Genomic DNA, 22676 nt, shown 5'->3' on the forward strand with positions numbered 1-22676 from the left:
TTAACAATATGTCTGGGTTTAGAGAAGGAGTGAGCCAATTCCATCTCCAAAGCCAACTTGATAATTTTGGGAATGTGGGCGTAGTTTCTCTTACTACTTCCTGCTGGAGTGGGGCGCTGTATCTTATGGGGACACAAAGAAAATTTTAGGATTATGGAGTAGTCCATTAGGGTGAACCTCTGAGCCAGTTGCCTTGAAAGCATTCTGGATATCAGATCATCTGGGCCATGGTGTCATCGGAGACCTTTCAGGTGGTCTTGGCTGATCAAACCTGATGTATCTTAATCTGGAACAAATCCACAGCCTCTGGCTTTCTGTGGAAACAAAAGCAGAGACTCTTTTCCAAAGCAACATATCCTTATATCCAAATTTTGAAGTCAAGGTATCTTTAAAATTTACATACTTGTTTAACTCAATAGCTTTTACGATCAAATCTTTTTCTGCAGTTAAAAATCCCAAAGACAACATAAACCAGATTCTCTGTGTAATATCCATCTTTGTAAGACTGAAATGCCACTGTGGCTGCTGGCTCCACCCACCTCAGTTTCCCAACATGGTGGTGGTACAGTGTACCAACAGCTCTGGGTCTGGAGCCATGTGTACCATCAACTATCAGAAGCAGTTCTATCAAAGCAGTGCATAACCCAGAAACTTTTTTTATTTTTTTTAACTAGCAAAGGCTAAATCTACCACGCAGCAGAGTAAAGTGCCACTTGTAGACTCCTCATTCCTGCCACACTGCAGGTCAGATGCACACGCCAGGAACCCGCCATAGTAGCTCAAACCGGCAGGCTGCTGCTAACTAGAGAGAGACAATTAGGAAGCTGTTTTTAGCTCTGTCTTAGAATCTTTTTTCTCAGGTTTTAGGTGGAAATTCTTGCCAACACGTTGGACGCCATTTGTAGTTAGAGTTTTCCTGCCTGGCCCATAGTCAGGACAAATCTCTCTCACCCGCCAGTCCCATAGTCGCTCAGACCCAACCAAGAAAGCACACAGAAACTTATATTGCTTACAAACTGTATGGCCGTGGCAGGCTGTTTGTTATCTACCTTTTCTATCTTAAATTAACCCATTTCTGTTAGTCTATACTTTGCCACATGGCTTGTGGCTTACCAGTGTCTTTACATGTTGTTTCTCAAGGCGGCGGCTGGCGGTGTCTCTCCCCAGCCTTCTCCATCCCAGAATTCTCTTTCTTCTCTCTTGTCCCGCCTATACTTCCTGCCTGGCCACTGGCCAATCAGAACTTTATTTACACAGAGCGATATCCACAGCAATGGGTCAAAACCATTTCAGCAGTGTAGGCTGAACAGAGTCAGGACTGACACCATGACCAAGACTCAGGTTAACATTGAGCCCCAAGAACCCTGAGAACCAGAGGATCTGGGCAGGTCCACACACAGGGACAAGCCCAGCATTCTTGGGCATGGCAGAAAGTGGATGTGAGCATCAGCATTCCAACTTCATTCTGTCTTTGTGCCCAGCCTCACTGGTGTGTGACCCTGATTCATGGTGTTCTGGGCATGGCTGAGAAGATCTACTGGAAGTTGCTTGAGGTAGACAGCATGTGAAATGAACAATATGAAACCTTCAAGGTGTATTAAGGGTCAGGCATTTTAAATATCGGCTACTTTCATGTGTACCTTGAGAATATATATATATGTGTGTGTGTGTGTGTGTGTGTGTGTGTGTGTGTGTGTGTGTGTTTAGTTAGCTTCAAGATTAACCTATTGGTAGGATAATGAAGTTTGCAAATTGATATGTTTTTTGATATTATACTTTATCTTAGCCAAAAGGCCAAGAAGTGATTCCACTATAATTGAATGCTACATATGTCTTAACATGGTAATGTCTAGAAAATGTATGTGTAAATATATTGAGTTGAATCAGATAATAAAGATTAATTTGATTATGACTTTATGCTTTCCTTCTGACAGCATTTTCTTGTTTAGGTAAAGAACCAAATTTCATAAAGAGGCCACTGAAATGTTTATGTACTTTGGCCAAGGTGAGTTTTTTCTGGTGCCTGGGGATCTTTCAAATGAGTGACAGTCACTTGTATGACAGGCCTTTGCCAGCTCTGGGGTTGTCTGCCCTAGACATTTTACCAAACCAAGGAAAAAAATGAATGGGAACAGCCAAGAACCAGGAACAGGAGGATTGAGGTCTGTAGATAGTTGTGCCTCTTCCCTGAGATTCCCTTCTGTTTGAGGGCAGTCACACATCCCTGCTAGCTACTTCAAGTCGAGCAGGTGACACTTGGAGCTGGACATAGTCAGGGATGCACAGGATAAGCAATGTGGCACATTCTTATTGTAGGCTCTAACATACACACAATATTTCTTTAGGTCCATTTCTGGGTGGAGCAGTGATAGTGCTGTCAGTTGCTCTGACAAGCACGTGGAAAGAGACAGGAGGGTTGGAGGTTTATAAGGGGGTGCTTGTATAGAACAGATGATGGTGAGTAGAATAGGCCGGGAAGGCTTTGGGCCTGGTGCCATCCATGTGCCCTTGAAGGGAACACAGAAGGGCAGGAAACTGGCAGAGCCTGTGACAGCTTACAAGGAGCTTCACAGTGTAGACCGCTTGGTCACAAGTCCTGCTCTGGAGACACATTAGTGTCTCTGCTGGGCTCAGCTTGACACTAGGAACTTCCTGGGAAGAGCATGGCTTCATGGCAAAAGCTGAGGTGTGTCCTGAAAGTATTGGCTTTGGTGGCTGCCAGCTAGATGTATGCCTTGATCTGAGTAATAGCTTTCTTCTTGGAGAACATTTGAGGCCATTGCTATTGGAATGCTCCATGTACATTCACTGCCTACATGTGTCTAGGAATCTCTTTTTTCAGGATTTGGCTTTTCCCAGGGAAACTGAAAAAAGATTTCCAGGCTGAACTGCAGTCTTTGGCCCTGCATTCTACTTGTCTGAGACTACAATTGGCTCCAGGTACCCTCCTCCCCAGCTCCCTGTTCTCAAAGCCACTCACCTGCTTTCACCTTTGTTCATGTTGGTACTTCCTGTTGGTGTGACAAAATCACCACTCCTGAGGGATTAGAAAGGTCCCTGGTGACCATAGCCCTCCTAGGCTGAGGTGGCTGTCCTTGCCCATTCATCAGAGGCAGTTGGTCCCAGGATGGAGGGCCACATATATTCCTCTGTGCCTGTTGTTAAATGGCTAAATGACTTCCTCTCACTGTCCAGGACCAGTTCATCCCACCAGGATGAGGTTTTTCTTCGTGTCTGCTTATTTGTGAATACAAGGAGGCCACAGTGTCCAGGTGGCACCCATAACTCATCCGTCAATGGGACTGATTAGTTCCTCCACCCCTGGCTGTGATCAAACACATGGTAGCCATAAGGAGAGAAGGGAGAAGGGAGAGAAAGAAGAATTTATTCTGGCTCATAGTTTGAAAGTACAGTCCATTATTATCAGAGCAGGTAAGAATATGAGGCAACTGATCACATCTTGACCAGGATTAGTAAGCAAAGAATGATGCATAGTGTTGCTCAGATCACTTTCCCCTTTTTATTCAACCTGAAACTCCAGCCCATGAAATGTTGTGACCTACAGTTAGGGTGGGTCTTCTCATATCAACCCAATCTTAGAAACTCCCTCACCGGTATGCCAATAGTCACAGGATGTGCTCAACAAATGCAGGATGTAAAAATGTAGCCATTATCAGCACAACACATTTCTCCCCTCAGCCACATACAGTTCCTGTTTATTATTTTTCACCGACATTGTCTTCACAGATGGTGTTGACAGCTTGTGTTTCCTGCAGAGGAAAGGGCTAGACTGAACAGAATCAAGTCTGAGCAAAAGTGTCACACCCCAAACAGTCTCAGGCAACATTTTTAGCTTTTGCTTTTCTTAAGTCAACAGTACCCTGAAATTTAACAAGAGGTGATGCTCACAATAGCTATGACTTTCCCCAGCCTTCACCCTACCTGATATTGTGGCTAGGACCCCAGCAAGGTCTTGTTGTCCCTTGGACATGTTTCCGAGGTTGCCTGGGGAGTGGACTGCTTGGGCATCTGAAATCTGTCACCTGGTGTGTGGTGTTTGCATTCATCTGACTGATCTGAAGCTACTCCACATTCCTCGGTGCTGATTAGCAAGCCTGCCTCTCGACCCTGTCAGTCACTGTGTCTCCAGGATGTCAGCCTTCTCAGCTCTGTTGGTCACTATCTTCAGAATGTCACCGCTCTCAGCACTCTCGGTCACATTGGCCACTCTCTCTCCAGGAAGTTAACACGGGAAGGTTTACCAGGAACGGGGGCGTCCACCACACACCTTTACTATTTCTTCTGATAATTCCTGCTCCCATCAGGCCATGAGTTTCCTGTGGCGCTCCTGGTCACTCCACTGGCTACATGTTCTCTTCCTCTGTAGATCCCCATTTGGGGATCATTATCTGTTAAGTTCCAGTGAAACTTGACATTTTCTTTTAGTCATTAACTACAACAACAACAACTTTATAGCTCTCCACCATATCTTTCCCCTCTTGTCTTTACATAACTTATGGTCATCATGATGTTCTGGTCTGGATCATGGCTACTGTTTCTTAAGACTGAACTCTTTCAAGACTTGCTTTAAACAGACCTTCACTGAAGCCAGGTTCTGTCTGTAAGGCTTCAGTGTGCCATGAAGTGATGTCTGTGTAATGGCAGAGTAAAGTGCTCTAAAAATCATTACTTCAAAAACAAACAAATGACAAAACCTGAGAACTTTGTGTATGCCTGGACTGGGCATAAAAATGGCAACTGAAGAAACACAGCAATGACATTAAGTTTTGTGGTTAATTTGCTTCACTTTCCACATTGAAAAATCTTCTGTAGCCTTAAAAAATAATAAAAAATTAAATAAACACCATAATGTAATCCATAATCATCATGAAAACCACCACCTGGCTTTCTCTGAAGGGGGGGTTAAATAAAGTTGGAGTTCCCTGGGAACCCCAGTCCTAGAGATCTGACATTTTTGGATTCCTGGAAGACCCTGACAGAAAGGCTTGTCTTTGGTCTAACAGCTTGCTTGGTGGCCATAGTCTTTTCCCTATGAATGACTCGTGAGAATGATTGTTTAATAACTCAGATGAATGGAGCAGTGCATAACAAACATGTGAACATTTAAGAGGAAAAGTTACGAGTGAGGTCTCCGTGGAGACTTTGAAAAGCTTTGACATATTCCTGGGAATCTAGGAGACCACACATGGACATTGTGTACATGACGGGCTGGGGAATGCTCAGGACAGAACAGGGCATGCTTCAAGATTTCACTCCTGCTTGGTCTTGAGGCTCTTCACAGGCAGAACACAAAATAAAGGCAGAGTTGTGCAGCCCTGGCAAGTGTCGAAGGTGTGTCCCAATACACACACCAAGAACTCCTCCAGTCTGGGAGAATTACTGAGTCCAGGAATTTAAGCCATTTTGTTTGATCATTAGTTGACCACTGGACTACCCAAGCAGACTTCAGTGACATGCGTATGTGCCAAAGGGCGTAGACTTTACAGAATCAGATCTGAAAACTCAACAACAACAACAAAAACAGACCTTGGCATGGGCAGCCTGGACCTGACCTCCAGACTCACCACACCCTATTATTTAAAAGAGTCCATTTTCAGCAAAAATTAAGCAAGCAAAGACAATATCGCCTAATGTGGTGGTTTGACTGATAAGTGTCCCCATAGTTTCAGGCACCTGAACAGTTGGCCACCAGTTGTTGGCACTGTTTGGGCAGGTGTAGGGGGTGTGGCCTTGCTGGAGGAAGTTTGACAGCAGGACTGGGCTTTGAGAGTAAAAGGCCTCATCCTACTTGTAGTTAGCTTTCTCTGCTGGTTGCTTTCTATTCAATACGCTAGCCACCAGCTTCCTACTCCATCATTCTGCACCCCCTGCTTCCATACCTCCTGGCCACAACAGACTCTTACCCCTCTGGAACCATAAGTCCAGGTAAATGCTTCCTTCTACAAGGTGCTTTGGTCATGGTGTTGTCACAGAAGCAGGAAGTTAACCAATACAGCCTGAATACCGGAAAAAAAAACAAAACAAAACAAAACAAAAAACAACTTCCAATGAATCTGTCTGGTGAAAGCTCATATGTAAGACTTACCACAAAAGGTTTTCAAGTCAGCTGCTAAAAATCTTTCAGAATAAGCAAAGGAGACCATGTCTAAAGAACTAAAGATAGGTTTAAAGTAATGCCCCGTTAAAGAACATTTAAAGAATGCACCAGGAAAGAGATGGACATTGTGTTTAAAACACCAAGCAGCGGCTCCGGAGTTGACAAAAAGCATAGCAAAATGAAAAGTTCCCAGCAGGGCTTGACGGCAGATCTGAACAAGCAGAAAAGCAACTAGTGAACTGGAAGGTGGACAGTTGAGATGTACCCTCTGGGGACAGAGAGCAAAAAGGGACTGAGAGGAATCTGCCACATCAGGGACCTGTGAAGTTCCCATATAGTAGGAATCCCAGAAGGGGAGGACGGGGAGGAAGAGGGAGCTGGAGAGACGGTGATCATGTTAAACAAAATCTATTCATCTGCACATCAAAGACATTAATGGCCTTTAGATAGGATAAACTTAGAGAAACTCACACCTGAGCACATTATAATCAAGCTTTCAAAAGATGTCGAAGAGAATCTTGCAAACAGCAAGAAAGAAGTGGCCCGTCATGTAGAAGGGACCTTGAACAAGAGCACTGCCACTTTCTCATGAGCAACCAGAAATCAGAAAGTTGGCACAAAATACTGGGGGAAAATGTCAACCTCAAATTCTTTATCTGGCAAAACTCTTCTTCAAACATGAAGGAGAAGCTGTAAGTGTCGGCCTACACGTCTAATCTCAGTACTGGGAAGGCTGAGGCAGGAGGATTGCTGTGAGTTTGAGGCCACCTGTCACGCCTTCCATGCTATGATAGGCTCTCCAAGTAATTCAGACTGTTCACACTAGCCCTGCGCCCGTAGTCAGCATTAGGGGTGCTCCAGGATGTGAATGGGCAAGGATGAGAAGACAACCCCCTCCTGGAAAGATGGGCACTGTTGATCAGAACACTCTCTGTACCCTTCCCTTCCAGTGTGTCCTCTTCTGATAGTGGACACAGGAATGCCTATGCATGCATGTGTGCTTCTCCGCATGTCTTTGCAGAGAGCCTCTGTGTCTCTTTGTTCAGTGAGCATAAGATAAATAAACATTTAAAAAAAACTACTATGAGATAATCCAGTGCACCTATTTATGGAAATGACAGATTCAGTGCTCATTCTAGCTCTTGGTGCAGTGTGTGGGGAGAGTAGGGGGACCGGAAGACAATTCCCTGACAGGGAGGGGCAGTCTGAGGTCAGCAGAGAAGAGGGAAGAGCAGAAGAAAGGGCAGACTGTTTCAGTAAACTGAAGCCCTGGGAGGGAGGTGGGTCTGCCTGAGAGCTCCACTTGCATGAGTTTAGGGAGGTAAGGGAGGAAAAGAGAGTCCTAGGTCCTGAGATGCAAAACAGACACTAGTTGATCATCAGTGGATGGGTCAAAGTTAGTTTATAATCTGTCAGGTAGGACTGACCTATCCAGTGGGGCAGTGATACTGTCCTCAGGAATATGAAGTAGGAATTCAGCTGACTATGACAAAGCTAATACCTGGAAGAAGCCAAGGGCACTTTCAGAGGATACACCATGTCTCAAGGAGTCTTGGTGATATTTGGCTTTGGAATATATCAGCTGCTTCCTGCTATGGATTTCATGTGTGCTGGTGTAGTTATCCAATTGATTCTTTTTCCTAAGAACTTCTAAACAGTGTGGATTGCTCAGTCTTTGGGCATAGTTTTTTCCTGTACAGTTAAGGTATTTGGATAACAGGCACACAGGCAAGGCTTCCTTCTTCCAAGCGTTTTGTTATTCTTTCTAGCATTAGAATCAGATGCCAGCCTTCTGTAATTATATCCTTTAGCTAGCATCCAAGGCCAGAGCCAGATTCGGACAAAAGCATTTTATCTGAGATATCTGTCATACATCCAAAGACAAATGGAAGACAGAATAGCATTCCACACCACCCACTAGTCTCCTGAATTAAGGAAATATCTGTAAGGAGATACTGCCTAGGCTAGGTGGACATTAGGTACATAGCTTTATTTCTTGTACAAATTAAGCTCAGACCTCCTTTTCTCTCACAGCCCAAGTGGTACCTCTAGACTTGCACTCAACTTACTCAGAACAAAAGGACTTTTTCATACCAGGTACTCCACGCTGTGACACAGGTTACCTACCTACTGAGTGCCCCCCCTTTCTGATTTATTAACCGATTCCAGCCCTTAATTGACCTCACCTCCTTGATTCACTCCCCTTTTGGGTTGCAAATGAGGCTGACCATCACTGCTCGGAGGACCCTGAAAGCCCCCATTTGCATTGTCCAAGACTTACTGCTGCTAAGTGTTTACACGCCAGTTCACGGAGAGGACTCGGGGATTTTGTCTGAGAAGAACGAAGTGAGTGGGAGAGCGAAGATGGGGGGACAAAGATGAAAAGAACTTAGATGGGATAATGAGAGAAGAGGAGGAGAAGGTGAAATGGTATAGGGCGGCGGGTATAGCCTGGTGGCTAGCGCTGGATACTGTGTGTATCATGTCCTATGGGCTTTCTGCCACACCCACAGCCCAGCTAGCAGCCTAGTGTGCAGGACCTTCTGCATGCATGCCGCCCCCATCTCGGCCACCTTAGCAAGTTGGTCCTGGGGGTCAGCGGCCTGCAGGGCCTGCACCAGCTCATATATCTCATTGGAGTTGTGCGCTTCCCTGTGATTCCTCACCAGGCCCAACAGCTGCTCAGCTTGTGCCTCACTTGGCAGAGGGCAACACGCTTCCCCACCCCAACCCACCCCGACTCCCTCCCCGCATTCCACCACTAGCTCCTGAACTGTGGCTGTCCATGAAGTGCACGTAATCCTGCAAATTCTCCAGTCAGGTCCTCCTTGCCCCTGCTCCCCAACACCCACTTCACCCCAGCCAGTGCCTGACTGTCCTGAGTAGTGAAGCGACCCAGCTGGGTAACCACAGCAGCAAATACAGCCGGGGCAACTACAATAGAAAGCAGCGGGCTGTCTCCATGCACATGGGGTCGGTCTGAGAGACCTCAGAGCTGAAGATATCTGGGGTGTCCATTACCACCATGTGCCAGCCGGCCCACTTCCTGCTGGCCCAGGAGCAGGCTTTGGTGACAGGCACAGCCCCCAGCTTGGAAAGGAAGCACTTCCGGCCCAGGATGATGTTACCAGTGGGCACTCTAGCTGGTTCTGGTCCTGCCTACCAGGATGAGGGCCCATGAATCCTCCTTTGAGCCTGAGGACCAGATATGGCAGCATTGAGTCAGAGTCATGGCTTTCCCCTGGGGCTCACCTGTGTTCTAGCCTTCAGCACAAAAGGGAAGGACCCACAGTGCCTTCCCCTTGGAAGCCTGATGCTCCCATCAGCTTTGGGCTCCCAGAGCTCAGGCTCCTCCCCATCTTTCCTCTCTGCATTTGGATTCTCTGTGCACCTGCAGGTGCTCCCGCTGTGTTTCAGAAGGTGCTCATCATAACTCCCGGGTCCACCAGGGTCTCTGGTCCTGCACACACAGGCCGACCTGATGCTGATCCGACCCTGATGTTCCCCCAAATGCTGGCCATCGAGCACAGGGGAGCCCCTCGGTCCCAGACCCGGGTTTAATCGCAGCCCACCAAGTGCTCCTTGTGTAGGGGAGGAAGTGCTCGGTCTAGGCCATGACTCTTCTGCAAAAGCAGAGATAATGTGGGGCTTTCAACTGGCTTGTTAGAGAGTGGGAAGAGAGAGTTCACCCTGTCCCTCTTCCTCCTCCCTTGTTTAAGCTGGCTCCCTAAAGAGAATGCCCCCCTTTTAACTTTCTTTTTATTTATTCTTTGTCTTTCACATCATGCATCTCTAGCCCATTCATTTCTCTGTCCCTTTGTATCCACCCTCTGCCCTTGCAACCCCCAAAATAAAATAAAATAAAATTTAAAAGAAGAAGGAGAAGAAGAAAAACAAATGGGAAAAAAAAATCTGTCTCATCACGGAAGCTATAGTGTGACAGTGAGTCACACAGTATACCCTTTATACATATATCTTAATTGCAAGTGTTCCTTGCTAAGAGTCATTGGTCTGGTTTGAGGCCTCTGGTTTCTGCTACACTACCAGTGCTGGACCCTCACTGGAACACCTCTTGCTTATCCTGTTGTTGCCCCGTGTCATGGAATCTTTCAGCTTTGGGTCCCTTTATGTGCTCCAGTAGATCCCAGATGGGGTGGATGTTAGGGTGGGTCAACTCAATCCTGATTCTGGGCCTGGGTAGTTGCAGGGATGATCAGCCTGCTAGCTCTCTCCTGTCCTTACTACCAGCATGAGCTCTCCAGCATTGCCCTGGCTAGTTCACCCCTTGTAACAATGAGCAAGGGGTGGGGCCAGTTCTCCTGCTTTCATGCCCTCAGGGTGGGCTCTCCCACACCTACATCTTGGGGCCAGCTCTACTGTGTTGTCCAGGCATAGTGTAGGGGCCACTCTCCTGAGTGCTGCAGCTGATGAGGGGCAGAGACAGCTTTCCCATCTGCCTCAGGCACTGATGGATGGGGGGGCATTTCTCCCCTGCCCATGCCACTACATGACAGATGAGTAATGGGGACAGCTCTCCCATGCTTACAACTTCAGGGTTGGCTCACCCACACCTAAGCCAACAGGATTGACTCTATTGTGCTACCCAGGAGAGGTGCAGGGCCTGCTCTCCTGAGTGTTGCAGCTGAATACCCCCCTTTTGAGATGATCTTTTATTTATGGGGAACATACCACCATGCCTCTGGAGGCTAAAGGTCAAGTTTCAGGAGGCAGTTCCCTCCTCCCATCATGTGGACTCAGGAGTTGAAATCAGCTCATCAGGTTTGGCTGCTTGTGCCTTTACCCACAGTCATTTCCTTGATCTCCAAAATACTAAATACCCAGGTAGTCCCCTATTCTGGAGAGCTGGTGAGTGAGGCTCACTCTACTGCTGGATTTCCCATCCTCAGTGTCATCTTTGTGGAGACCAGAGGAGGTTTAGGATCCTCCTTCATGCTTAGGAACCAGTGACAGGCTGGTCAAAGCTCTGCACTCCTCTCAGCAGGGCAGGGACAGAGACACAGCCAAATGCAGGACTCAGGTCCTGCTGTTTTATCCCAGTGGCTTCCAGACCTGAGGAAGCTCCACTCACTTCTTACCCTGAGCTCCCACACCAGCCAGGACACCTTGAGAGAAGGACTCTTACCATAGGTGCTTTCTTCATCTCTTGCCATCTTCTGTCCCCCCATGAATCTCCGAGAACTCTGAGTTCCAATTTCCTCATCCATGTGTTCATTCCTGCCATAGGTAGCAAGGGGCAGAGAGGGGAGGACATCTTCCCCTCATCCATGCCACCACGCAAACCAGGGAAATGAGGTCACTCTGTTTCTCTCGAGCCCTCAGGCCTGGCTCATCTGTGTCCTCAACCACCGGGTCAGCTCTACTGTACTTCCTAGGTGAGAAACAAGCCTATGGTGAGGTGTGGGGCCAGCTTTCCCAAGTGTAGGGGCTATCTCTCCCCTGAGGGGTAAGGCCAGCTCACCTGCTGCAATATCCAGAGAAGGGCAGGACCAGTCATTCCAGGGCCAGTGAAAGGCGGGGCTAGCTCAACACAGCATAGCGCCAATGATTCTCATGCTAACACTGGCTCTGGACATCACCACAGACCACAACTGCATCAGAACTACAGACCCAGACATGGCCCTCAGCAGTAGCTCAGGCCAGATGTCACCACAGGAACCTCAGATCAGCATGGCCCTATAGCAACATGGCCCCTAAGCATCAACATGGTCCCAGGTGGCTAGCCAGACCCTGGGCATCTGCAGAGCCCTTGGTGGCAACTGGAGCCATAGACACCACCCTAGACCCCAGGCTCCACAGGGCTATGGACCCAGACATGGCCCTAAGCAGCAGCCTGTGTCCAGAGGTCTCCATGGCTCCAGGTGGCAGCACTGGCCACCCATGCCCCAGCCAGCGGGGTTTCAACAGGGGCAACCCACCTGTGGGAGAGAATGAAAGGGACAGGGGACACGAAGGACAACAGCAAGACAGGATTCTGATCAAGCTGCAAATTTTATTTTCCTCAGCTTATATAGCACAGGAGAGGGAAGGGGCAGGAAGGAGGGAAGGGGGAAGGGGCGTGCAGAATGTGGAAGGGGTGCAGGACGTGGTGGACGTGCAGGTTGTGCAACTGCAGGATGTTGGCTAAGGGTGGTCAGGGCACCATTTGTTCTGTTGCTAGGCTACCTGACCATGGAATGCTCTTTACATTCGGTTGTCATGGCACCTGACTGTGGAATGTTCTCTTATCTTTGGGAGCCTCTGGTTAGTAAACAGGTGTTACTGCTCTGGGAAAGGGCAGTGGGCATATGACTTGTTCTCTGGCCTAGTGAGTACTTTTCCATGGTTCATGTTTGGTCCCTGACATCTTGGTCCTGACACACCCAGATCAGCATGGCCCTAGGTGCAGCATGGTCCTCAGACACTGACAAAGTCTGAGGTGGCTGATCAGACCTCGTTCCTCTGAATGGCCCTCAGTGACAACAGAAGCCCCGACATCAACTCAGACCCTGGTTGCTGTAGAGTCATGGACCCAGACATGGCCCTTTGCAGCAGCCCTGGCCTGGACAACACCATGGCCTCAGGTGACAGTGCAGGTCACTCAGATCAGGATGTCCCTGATAGCAACATGGTCCTCGGACACCCTCATAGCCCCAGGTTGCAGCCCAAACCCTAGGTATCTATGTGGCCTTTGGTGGCAACATGGGCCACAGACATCAATACAGACCCTGGCTGTGGAAGGACCATGGACCCAGTTGTAGTTCTAGGCAACAGCCCAGGCCAGATGATACCATGGTCCTAGGTGGCAGCATAGACCATCTGGACTGGCATGACCCCCACAGCAGCATGGCCCTTTGGATACCAACATGGCCCCAGGTGGCAGCCTAGACCTTCCAGCATCAGCAAAATCTTCAATAGTCTCAGGAGCCTCAGACATCAACACAGACCCTGGTTGTGGCAGGGCCACAGACCCAGCCCTGGTCTGGATGATACCATGACCCCAGTTGACAGCCCTTGCCCTGGCAGTGGCACAGCCCTTGGATGCTAGCATGGTAAGAGGTTGTGACCCAGACCTTGGGCTTCCACATGGGCCCTGGCAGCAACATGGGCCAGGGACATCAACACAGATCCTGGCTGTGGCAGGACCATGGACCCAGGCAGGGTCTTTGACAGCAGCCCAAGCCAGATGACACCATAGCTCCCCCCAAACCTTTAGCCATGCAGGCCACCCAGATTGGCATGGCCCAGATTGGCATGGCCTCTGCAGTGCCACGGCCCTCAGACACCAATGTGGTCCCCACCTCAGGTGCCTGCACAGGACCCCAGTGACGACAGGAGCCACAGATATCAACTCAGGGCCCCTCTGCTGCTCCAGGGTCCCAGATCAATACCTGGCCCTAGGTCATAGCCCAGACCCAGACATCTTCCTGGACTCGAGTGGCCAGGTGGCCATTCATGTCAACCTGTTCCTCACCATGCTCACCCTCTGGATCTGCTTCTCTCCCCAGCCCACGAACCTTTCTGCCTCTCTCTGTCTTCCACCTCCCTACAACTCTGTACTCTTCCACCACCATGGTGCCCAACCACCCAGCACCAGTGCGCTTGGTTGGGTCATAGGTGGTGCTTGGTTGAATACCGCCTGTCCCAGCTGTAAAGGATGGCATGGAAATTGTGGCCATCCAGACCCAAAGTCTAGGGGTGGAGGGCTCCATCTGTGTCCATCACCAGTTCAGTCCTGGTTGGAACCATTATCTTTGGAGATGATTCTAGACTCTCTTTGTTCTTCTTATAGCCTCCAATTATTATTTTCCTCACTAGGAATTGAACCCAGGGCTTTGTGTGTGGTAGGCAACCACTCTACCATTGAGCTAACCTTCAGCTCTTTTAAAATCTGTATTTTGAGAGAGAGTCTCACTCACTAAGTTGCCCAGGCTGGCCTTGAATTCACTCTATCCTTTAAGCTGGCCCTGAGTTTGTGATCCTCCTGCGTCAGCCTCCCAAATAACTGGGATTATAGGCCTGCACTGTCAGGCTCTGAATCTGTTGTTAGTATTGTTTGTTTTTTTATTTTTCATTTTAATTTTAAAGACATTTGTTTATTTATTTTTATTTATGTGAATGCATGTGTGCCTGTATGTAAGAGTCTGCAGAAGTCAGAAGAGAGTGTTAGATCCCCTGGAACTGGGGTTACAGGTGATTGTGCAGCATCACCTGTAAGAGCAGCAAGTGCTTGTTTTTAAGACAGAAGTTTTAGAGTGAGGTAACCCAGACTCAGAAGGACAAACATGGTATGTACTCACTCATAGGAGGATACTAGATGTAAAACAAAGATGACTAGACTCCTACACAACTCCAGGAAGGCTACCTAGAAAACAGGACCCTAGGAAAGACCCAGGGATTGCCCAATGACAGAGAAATGGATGAGATCTACATGAACAACCTGGACGACAGTGGGAGTAATGAAGGGCAAGATTTGAGGGAAAGAAAGCTTAGGGGAGCAGGAGATCCCAGCTGGATCAAGAACAGAAAGGGAGAACGAGGAATAACAGACCATGATAAATGAAGACCACATGAGAACAGGAATAGGCAGAGTGCTCGAGAGGTCCCCAGAAATCCACAATGACACATCCTCTGTAGACTGCTGGCAATGGTCGAGAGAAAGCCTGATCTGACCTAGTCTGGTGATCAGATGACTAAACACCCTAACAGTCATCTTGGAACTCTCATCCAATAACTGATGGAAGTGGATGCAGAGATCCTCAGCCAGGCCCCAGGTGTCCAACTGTCAAGAAAGAAGAGGGACTGCAAGAACGTGAATTGTTGAATCCAAGATTGCAAACAGCACAGGGACAAATAGCCAATCAAATGGAAGCACATGAATTATGAACCAACGGCTGTGGAGCCCCCAGCTAGATCAGGCCCTCTGGATAAGTGAGACAATTGAATAGCTTGATCTGTTTGGGAGGCACCCAGTCTGTGGGTCCAGGATCTGTCCTTAGTGCATGAGCTTGCTGTTTGGAACCTTGGGCTTACACAGGGACACATACTCAGCCTGGAAGGAGGGGACAGGACCTGCCTATACTGAATCCACCAGGTTTAAATGAATCTCCAGGGGTGTCTTGGTCCTGGAGGACATGGGAATAGAGGGGAGGGGCTGGGGTGAAGATGGGAGTGGGGGCGGGAGGGGGGAAGGACAGGGGAACCCATGGCTGATGTATAAAATTAAAACACATAATAATATAAAAAAAATAAAAAATAAAAAAATTAAAAAAAGAGAGAAGTTTTAATTTCCTAGTCAAATTGAGAGAAAGACACAGTGATATCTCCCACGCCGTCACTCATGCATAACCTTCTCTGTTGTCAGTATGCCCCGGTGCATTTGTTCTTACTGAGCCTATGCAGCAGCATTAGCCAATGTCTACAGCTGACATTTGTTTCACTCTTGGCTTGGACAATACATAATGACTTACAGCCACTAATGCTGCCAGCTGCAGGAATATGAAGTAGGAGCTCAGCTGATATTGACAAAGCTATCACCTGGAAAAAGTTAAGGACTTTTCTAGAGGAAAACCAAGACTTAAGGAGTCTTGATGATATTAGCTTTTGAATGTATTAGCTGTATCCTGCAATGAATTTCTTGTGTGCTGTTGGAGTTTCCCCCATTCGACTTTTCCTTCAAGAATTTATAACAGTGTGATTGATGACTAACTGGGCATAATACTCTTTATACATTTGGGATAACTGGATGGCTGTCCCCAACCGTGTTTACTTTTCATTAACATAAATCTGGCCAGAGCCATTCTCTGGGCAAAAGTATTTCAGATAAGATACCCCTTTTCCAAAGATAAATGCAGAGAAACATTAGCTCATGCCACTTACAGATAAGAAAAACTATCCACTAACAATTAAATCCTCAACTCCTTACCTTAACCCTGGGTTATTCATACAAGACCCTAATTTAGATTTACTGCTCACGTTCCTGGGATGATGTTTTAGTCACTTATTAGTTGCTGAATTAAGATAGTTATTTCCCACCGACCTAAGGCGATTTCTGACAAGGCCATACAAGCACTAGATGCTAAGCTTCATTTCTTATGCAAATTAAGTTCTAATTCCTTCTCAGCCAGGTGCTATTCCTAGATTTTCTTCTCAACAATTACTCTGATCGAAAGTGCTGTTACTAACCAAACGCTACATGCTCTGATGCAGGTTGCCTAGCAACCTAACATCCCACCCCCCACCCCCCACCCCCGTCTGAAAGCAGCTGCAGCCAGGAGGGGTCTATGGGAAAAGCTGCACCAAAGACAGTTTACTTTCTTGTGACTTATTGACACCTAATATTCCACCTAGCCGTTTCTAGATTATAGTTTGGGCACATGAATTCCCTAATTGATCTTAACCTTTAGTTGACCCTAACAGAGAACTCCCCCTTAGTCACGCTCCCCTTTTAGGTTGTTGATCTAGCTGACAATTACTGAGTTATGTGTGGATTTTTATCACCCCTCTCTGCAACCCTGAAAACTTCCAATCTCACAATGCATTGTTAAAGAGCACGGTTCGTGTATATAGATGGGTTTTCCCGTAACACTTGTAGAATTGACTTAGAGAAATAAAGCAAATGGACTAAAGAACTCAGTGTGCTTAGATTCATTGACTATCCCTCAGATTAGAATCTTCAGTTGGTTGGTAGACTTCTTCCGCGGACCCTGGGAGCAAACAATATAGGCTGGACCTATTATTGTTTGCGTTGCACTAATATAGTATCACACAAAATATTTTACTGCCCTAAAGGTTCTCTGAGCTCTGCTCACTTATGCCGTGTCTCCAATCCCCAGCAACTACTGATAATTCTACTGTCTATAATGTCAGTTTTTCCAGAATGTTCATCAGGAAATATTTTTAGTACTACACTCCTAAGTTTCTCAAAGATACTTTCATGGTTGCTTCTTGCTTATTCTTTGTGTTTGGACAACATTCCACTGTTTGGATATACACAACTTGCTTATACATTCACTCACTGAAGGGTATCTTAGTTGCTTTCAAGTCTTGTCAATTATTCATAAAGCTGATACTAACCTGCTCGTGTGGGATTTTATGAGAGCATCATTTTTTATTCTTTCGTATAAATGTCAAGTAATGCAATTTCTGGATCATATGGGAAGAATGTATGTAATTTTGTAAGATGTTAGCAGCCTGTCTTCTGAAGTGGTTGTATCATTCTGCATTCCTATTAGTAACCAATGAGGTTCTCACTGCTCCAGTGTTTGATCCCATCAGTGTTCTGACGTTTCAATGTTCTGGGAGGTGTATGTACAGTGGTGTCTTGCTGTTTTATGCTTCCTTGAGGACATGTGATGGTGAGCGCCTTCCACACAAAACGGTTGCCATCTGGGTAATCTTCCTGTGTGAGGTGGTGCCAAGGCCTTTGTCCTGTTTATATTGGATTGTTTTCTTAATATTGAGACCCAGGAATTAGTCATATATGGTTCTGGAACAAACCAAGAAACATAGGTCAATATTCTGTGTTCTCTTGAACAAGGCACCAAGAAATAAAGCCATGCAGTTACAGCCATCTGATTTTCAACAAAGGTACCAGAGACATATGCTGGGGAACCAACAGCCACTTTAGCAAACGGTGCTAGTGAAATGGGCATCACATGCCGAGAACTGAGACAAGGTTCACATCTCTCACCTCAGACAACAATTAATTAAAAATGAATCAGAAACTTTCGTGTAAGGTCTGAAAGCTTAACATTGCTAGAGAGAACATAAGGAAAATAGTTGAAGCTCCAGGCCGCTTTGCATATGCGGTATCATCCTGGGCATGAACCAAAACATGGGTTTGAAGCCTGCTGTGGCGCCTTATTGTGATGGGTTTGCGTGTCCACTTGCCACAAATCAGAAGAACCAGAGTAGGCAGCTGCACCTGAACAACTGTCCTGACTGCCTTGCCCATTGTGGGCTGCAGCTTCTGGTGGCAGTCCAGCTGGAAAGGGTGTGTGTGGCCTAAGGAAGTCCACCTGCCCTTTGCTCCCTAGGCCTCCCCCCCCCCATATCAGACCTTCCCTGATTCCTTCCCTGATATCAGACCAGCATTTTCAAGTTTCACTGTGGGCTAAGGACCAGTGGCACTTCAGGAAGTTTCTGGGTCCTGGCACCAGACTGAGACACCCTGCCCTAGGCACTGAGTAAACTTCCAGTTGCTGCACCCTGCCCCCCCAAGTGAGAGATAGCTATTGGGAGACTGTGCCAACAGTTGAGGTGTCAGCCTGAAGGACCTAATAACTACCAGGTCCTCAGCTTTGAATTCAAGGTCATCCACAATGCATAATGAGTTCAAGACTAGCCTGGGCTACCCTGAGGCTGAATCTTAAAAAAACAAAAACCAATCCAAAACAATTTTAAAAAAATGTTTTTGAAGTTTTTGGCATTTTAGTAGACATACCTACAAAAGACTTCAACTTGACAACGCTGAAGCACCCCCTAAGTTACAGGACAATATTTCTGTTTCTTTAAAGGCAAACAGTCTCTTCATTGGCTCCACCCATAGAACTTCCTGACAGGCTTTAGGGAATAGGCTGTTTTGCTTCATATGGTTAAGCAGAAGCACAGGCTCTCAGAGAGATTTGAACTCCCATCACTTTCTGAAGAAGAAGGTGAGTCTGGCTGGGAAGAGACCTGGAGGAGGGGGGCTGTGAGAGGCAGTAGGGGATGGGGCATCTATAGGGTGTAGGTGGTGTGTCTGTGGCTCCACAGGGAGGCTCTGCTGGTGGGGGTGGTGGCAGTGGTAAGGGACAAGGAGATGAATTAGCTTGTTGCTGCGGTTCGGATCTGCCTGTAGGTAGCTGTGGCACAGGACACAGAGTGTAGTCGGACACTCTTCACAGAAATTTCTGTGTCTCTGAGGCAGGCTCCTCAGACCTGGGAGACAGCTCAGATCATCTAAGTCACTTTTCTTACCTCAGAAAGTCTGATGACGCTCTTAGTTGCCCAGGTCACCCTGGGCAGAGGAGAGTTAGAAGCCAGCGTGCTGACTCTTCCCACTGCACAACGGACAAATCTGCACGGACAGCTGTGTGGCTCTGTGAGCATGGGGCGGGATGGAGGGGGCTAGCAATGCCAGATTAGCTGTTCTGAAGGCACAACATGGACAAGCCTGCAGCTGTGGCTCTAGCCCCTGTGTTGCTTCCTGCCTGCTCCTTTGCTTATGACTACTGTATTTCTGTAGCATCTGTAGCACCATCTTGAAATCTGAGGGGATGATGCCTCCAGCAGTTCTTTTGTTATTTAGATTGTTTTAACTGTCCTGGGTTTTTTTGTTTGTTTGTTTTGGTTTGGTGTTTTATTTTGTTTGTGTGTGTTTTTCTTTTTCATTAACATGTGATAAATGAACATATTTCTGACTTCAATATGATGTTTAAAGACACACATTAAACTGTGTACTGGTCAAATCAGGGGAATGAGACCTTCCACTTTCTTACTGTTTCTTCTGTTTGCAGTCTTAGAATGCTTCTCATACTTCTTAATAAAACATAGAGTAAGATGTTGGGCATTACAGTCAGCCCAGTATGTGCTCCTGGCTGGGCTTCCAGCTCCTTGGCACAGCAGAGATTTGGGTGCACTTATTCTCAGACCTGGCACTGGGCATGGTACCTGTTCCAGTATTGCATGTAGGCTGGCAGCAGGAGTAGAAATACCGTTTCTATACTATCACAAACAGTTTAAATGGCATCCAGATTATCAGGGTTTTAAAAGTATGCTGGGGAAGGTGGGGGGGTTGGTGGTGGTGGTGGAGATGCTTATGAGATGGCTCAGCATGTAAAGGCACTTCCTGTGCAAGCCTGACAACTGGGGTTCAGTGCCCAGAACCCATGTGAAGGTGGAAAGCAGGAGCCAACCCCACCAGGTCATCCTCTGACCTCTATAGGAACCCTGCAGCATGCATGAGCCCCTGGGATCTCCCTGCAGAATCACATGGAGCAGCATTCTTGTGTTTAATTTCTCTAGTTCTTCCTTTGCAGTGCTTCTCTCTGTCTCTACAAGGATACACAAAGATAACAGAACATTGCGACCATTTAGGGAGGCATGGGACAGAAGAAAGCATTGAGCAGTTCCCAGTATTCTAATAGGCAATTTCTCTCTCTTTCCCTTCCTTAAGATCTGTCCTTCCTGATCTTCAGAGCTGGTTCCCCTCAACATGGCTGCTGAGAACCCGGAGGTGAGGCTCATTCTGGTAGGGAAAACTGGAAATGGAAAGAGTGCCACAGCAAACACTATCCTTGGGAGACGTAAATTTGATTCTAGGATTTCTGCCAGTGCTGTTACTAAGACCTGCCAGAAAGCATCCAGGGAATGGAAGGAAAAAAACCTTGTGGTAGTCGACACTCCTGGGCTGTTTGACACCAAGGAGACCATGAAAACCATCTGTACTGAAATCAGCCGCTGTGTCCTGTACTCCTGCCCTGGGCCTCATGCCATCATCCTGGTTCTGGAGCTGAACCGATTCACTGAGGAAGAGCAGAAAACTGTTGATTTGATCAAGGCTATTTTTGGGGAGGCAGCCATGAAGTACATGATTGTCTTGTTCACCCGCAAAGACGAGCTGGAGGACCAGAGCCTTGATGACTTTTTAGGCCCAGCAGATGAAAAGCTAAAGAATATCATCTTGCAGTGTGGGAAACGCTACCTGGCCTTTAATAACAAAGCAGTGGGGGACGAGCAAGAAAATCAAGTGCAGCAGCTGCTAGAACTGATAGAGAAAATGGTGGATGGAAACGGGGGTTCCTACTTTTCTGAAAAGATATATGAGGATGTAGATAGAAGGCTGAAACAATGTCTAAGGAATCTGGAGGAAATTTATGCTCAAGAATTCAGTGCTGAAATCCAAAGAATAGACAATCAATTAGAAAAAGAAAAGATGGCACAGATTGATTCTGCAAGGAGAAATTATGACGAGAAAATGAGAGACATTAGGGGAAAGGCTGAAGAGAATATATTTATGTACATTTTCAATAAGATAATTGAAATGCTTTCGGAACTTTGGGACAAGTTGATATCGTGAAGTAATGTCATTTTTTTTTAATTAATGACATTTGTCCCTTGATAATTTCATATGTGTGAGCATATAGTATGTTCTGATTACATTCACGGATTTTTGTTTGGGTATGTTTTTTGCTTTGTGATCCACTGAGTTTAACAAGGTTCATGTGTGACAACAGGTTGAGAACAGTCTGTCAGAGCATGGTGGGCTCACCAGGAGGAACACAATGGAAGACAATGACTCGTCCTTTCCCAGAATCCATTAGGTAACACCTCAGCAGGGTGGAGTAGGTTCCTATGAGCTCCTCCTCCATCCAGGCCCATGGCTGCTGTGGCTTGTGACTGCAATGACTGGTTCCTGAAGACATACACATGCATGCACAAATGCACATGTACACACACACACATTCACACACACACACACACACACACACACACACACTTTAAACTATTAAAAAGGACAGGTCATTAGGAAAGCTGGCTGGAAGCTCTGTGGTGGGCCTCCAAGTTCCACCACCAGTAACAGAGAAGACATAGATGACCCTGAGGAATGAACACTCAGTGCTGGGAAGCACAAGATTTTTGTGAGATGTTCTAATCTTCATGAAACAAAACAAAACAAAACAAGACAAAAAACAAAAATCCTTCTCACCACCTTTCTGGGAGAAGATGAGGTGCAGGTCTCTGAATTAGGGGAGGAAGGAGACTTTAGGGCCCACTGTTTCCACTAACCCTAACTTCATTCTCTAGTAACCTGGCTCTTTACAGCTGCCATTTCTGAGCTTGAACGGTCCTTGTTTGGGCTTCAATCTCTGTTCCCCACCTCTAGCCTTTCCGGGCTGTGAGGGAGATCAGCGTACTCTCATCCTCCCCTGTCTTCCAGGAGTTTGGCCAAGTATCTCATCCCCACTAACACTTGTGCTTTTATACCCTGCATAGCCCTCTAGTAGGCCTGTTGGATGTGAGGCTGCCTGTGGTGTATAATAGGTGCGAGACCACAGTGTTCCTGTGCAGTTGATTTTCCGTAAGCCAACTTACCTTGACTTTATAGAACTAGAACACAGCCGAACAAAATGCACAAAGTACTTTCACACAGTTACACAGACCCACTCATGGCCATTCCTGTATTCTCAAGGATATTTTAAATAACTATTGCTTCAAAACAGCTAACAATAAAAATGGTTTTGTTTTTATTAATGAAGTTTGTTACTCTGGTTACTCTCCCTCCATCTTCTCTTCCCTCCAACCCTCTTCTTCCCAACAAAATTTCCCTCCAATTTATGACATTTTGTTTTGCTTTATGTCTCACAGAATTCAACTAAGACTGTTCATGTGACCATGAACTTGGGACAATACATTAGAGGCCGATGCATTCAGCAGTGGGGACACCACTGGAGAGTATGCTCCCCACTCCCGCCAATTCTGGAATCTGTTAGGGGAGTGATGGCATCAGTGGTCTCTCCCAGCTGCGAACTTCATGCAGCTTTATTTGAACAACTTTATATGGGTGGGGAAGGAGTTG

General features: G+C 46.8%; 1 protein-coding gene and 1 pseudogene across 1 annotated transcript; one reads left to right on the plus strand and one right to left on the minus strand.

Annotated features, from left to right (window-relative positions):
* Positions 1–8598: 8598 nt before the first annotated feature.
* LOC118579481 lies at positions 8599–11304 on the minus strand (annotated as a pseudogene).
* Positions 11305–18710: 7406 nt separating this feature from the next.
* Positions 18711–22355, plus strand: Gimap7 (GTPase, IMAP family member 7). Its single transcript, XM_036181788.1, has 2 exons — positions 18711–18771; positions 20274–22355. The coding sequence occupies exon 2, from the start codon at positions 20313–20315 to the stop codon at positions 21174–21176; it is 864 nt and encodes a 287-aa protein (XP_036037681.1). The 5' UTR covers positions 18711–18771; positions 20274–20312; the 3' UTR covers positions 21177–22355.
* The last annotated feature ends 321 nt before the right edge of the window (positions 22356–22676 follow it).

This window comes from Onychomys torridus, chromosome 3 (genome assembly GCF_903995425.1).
Source record: "Onychomys torridus chromosome 3, mOncTor1.1, whole genome shotgun sequence".
NCBI lineage: Eukaryota > Metazoa > Chordata > Mammalia > Rodentia > Cricetidae > Onychomys > Onychomys torridus.

Coding starts and splice junctions, on each gene's coding strand:
- Gimap7 (XM_036181788.1), top strand. CDS start 20,313: ATGGCTGCTGAGAACCCGGAGGTGAGGCTCATTCTGGTAGGGAAAACT.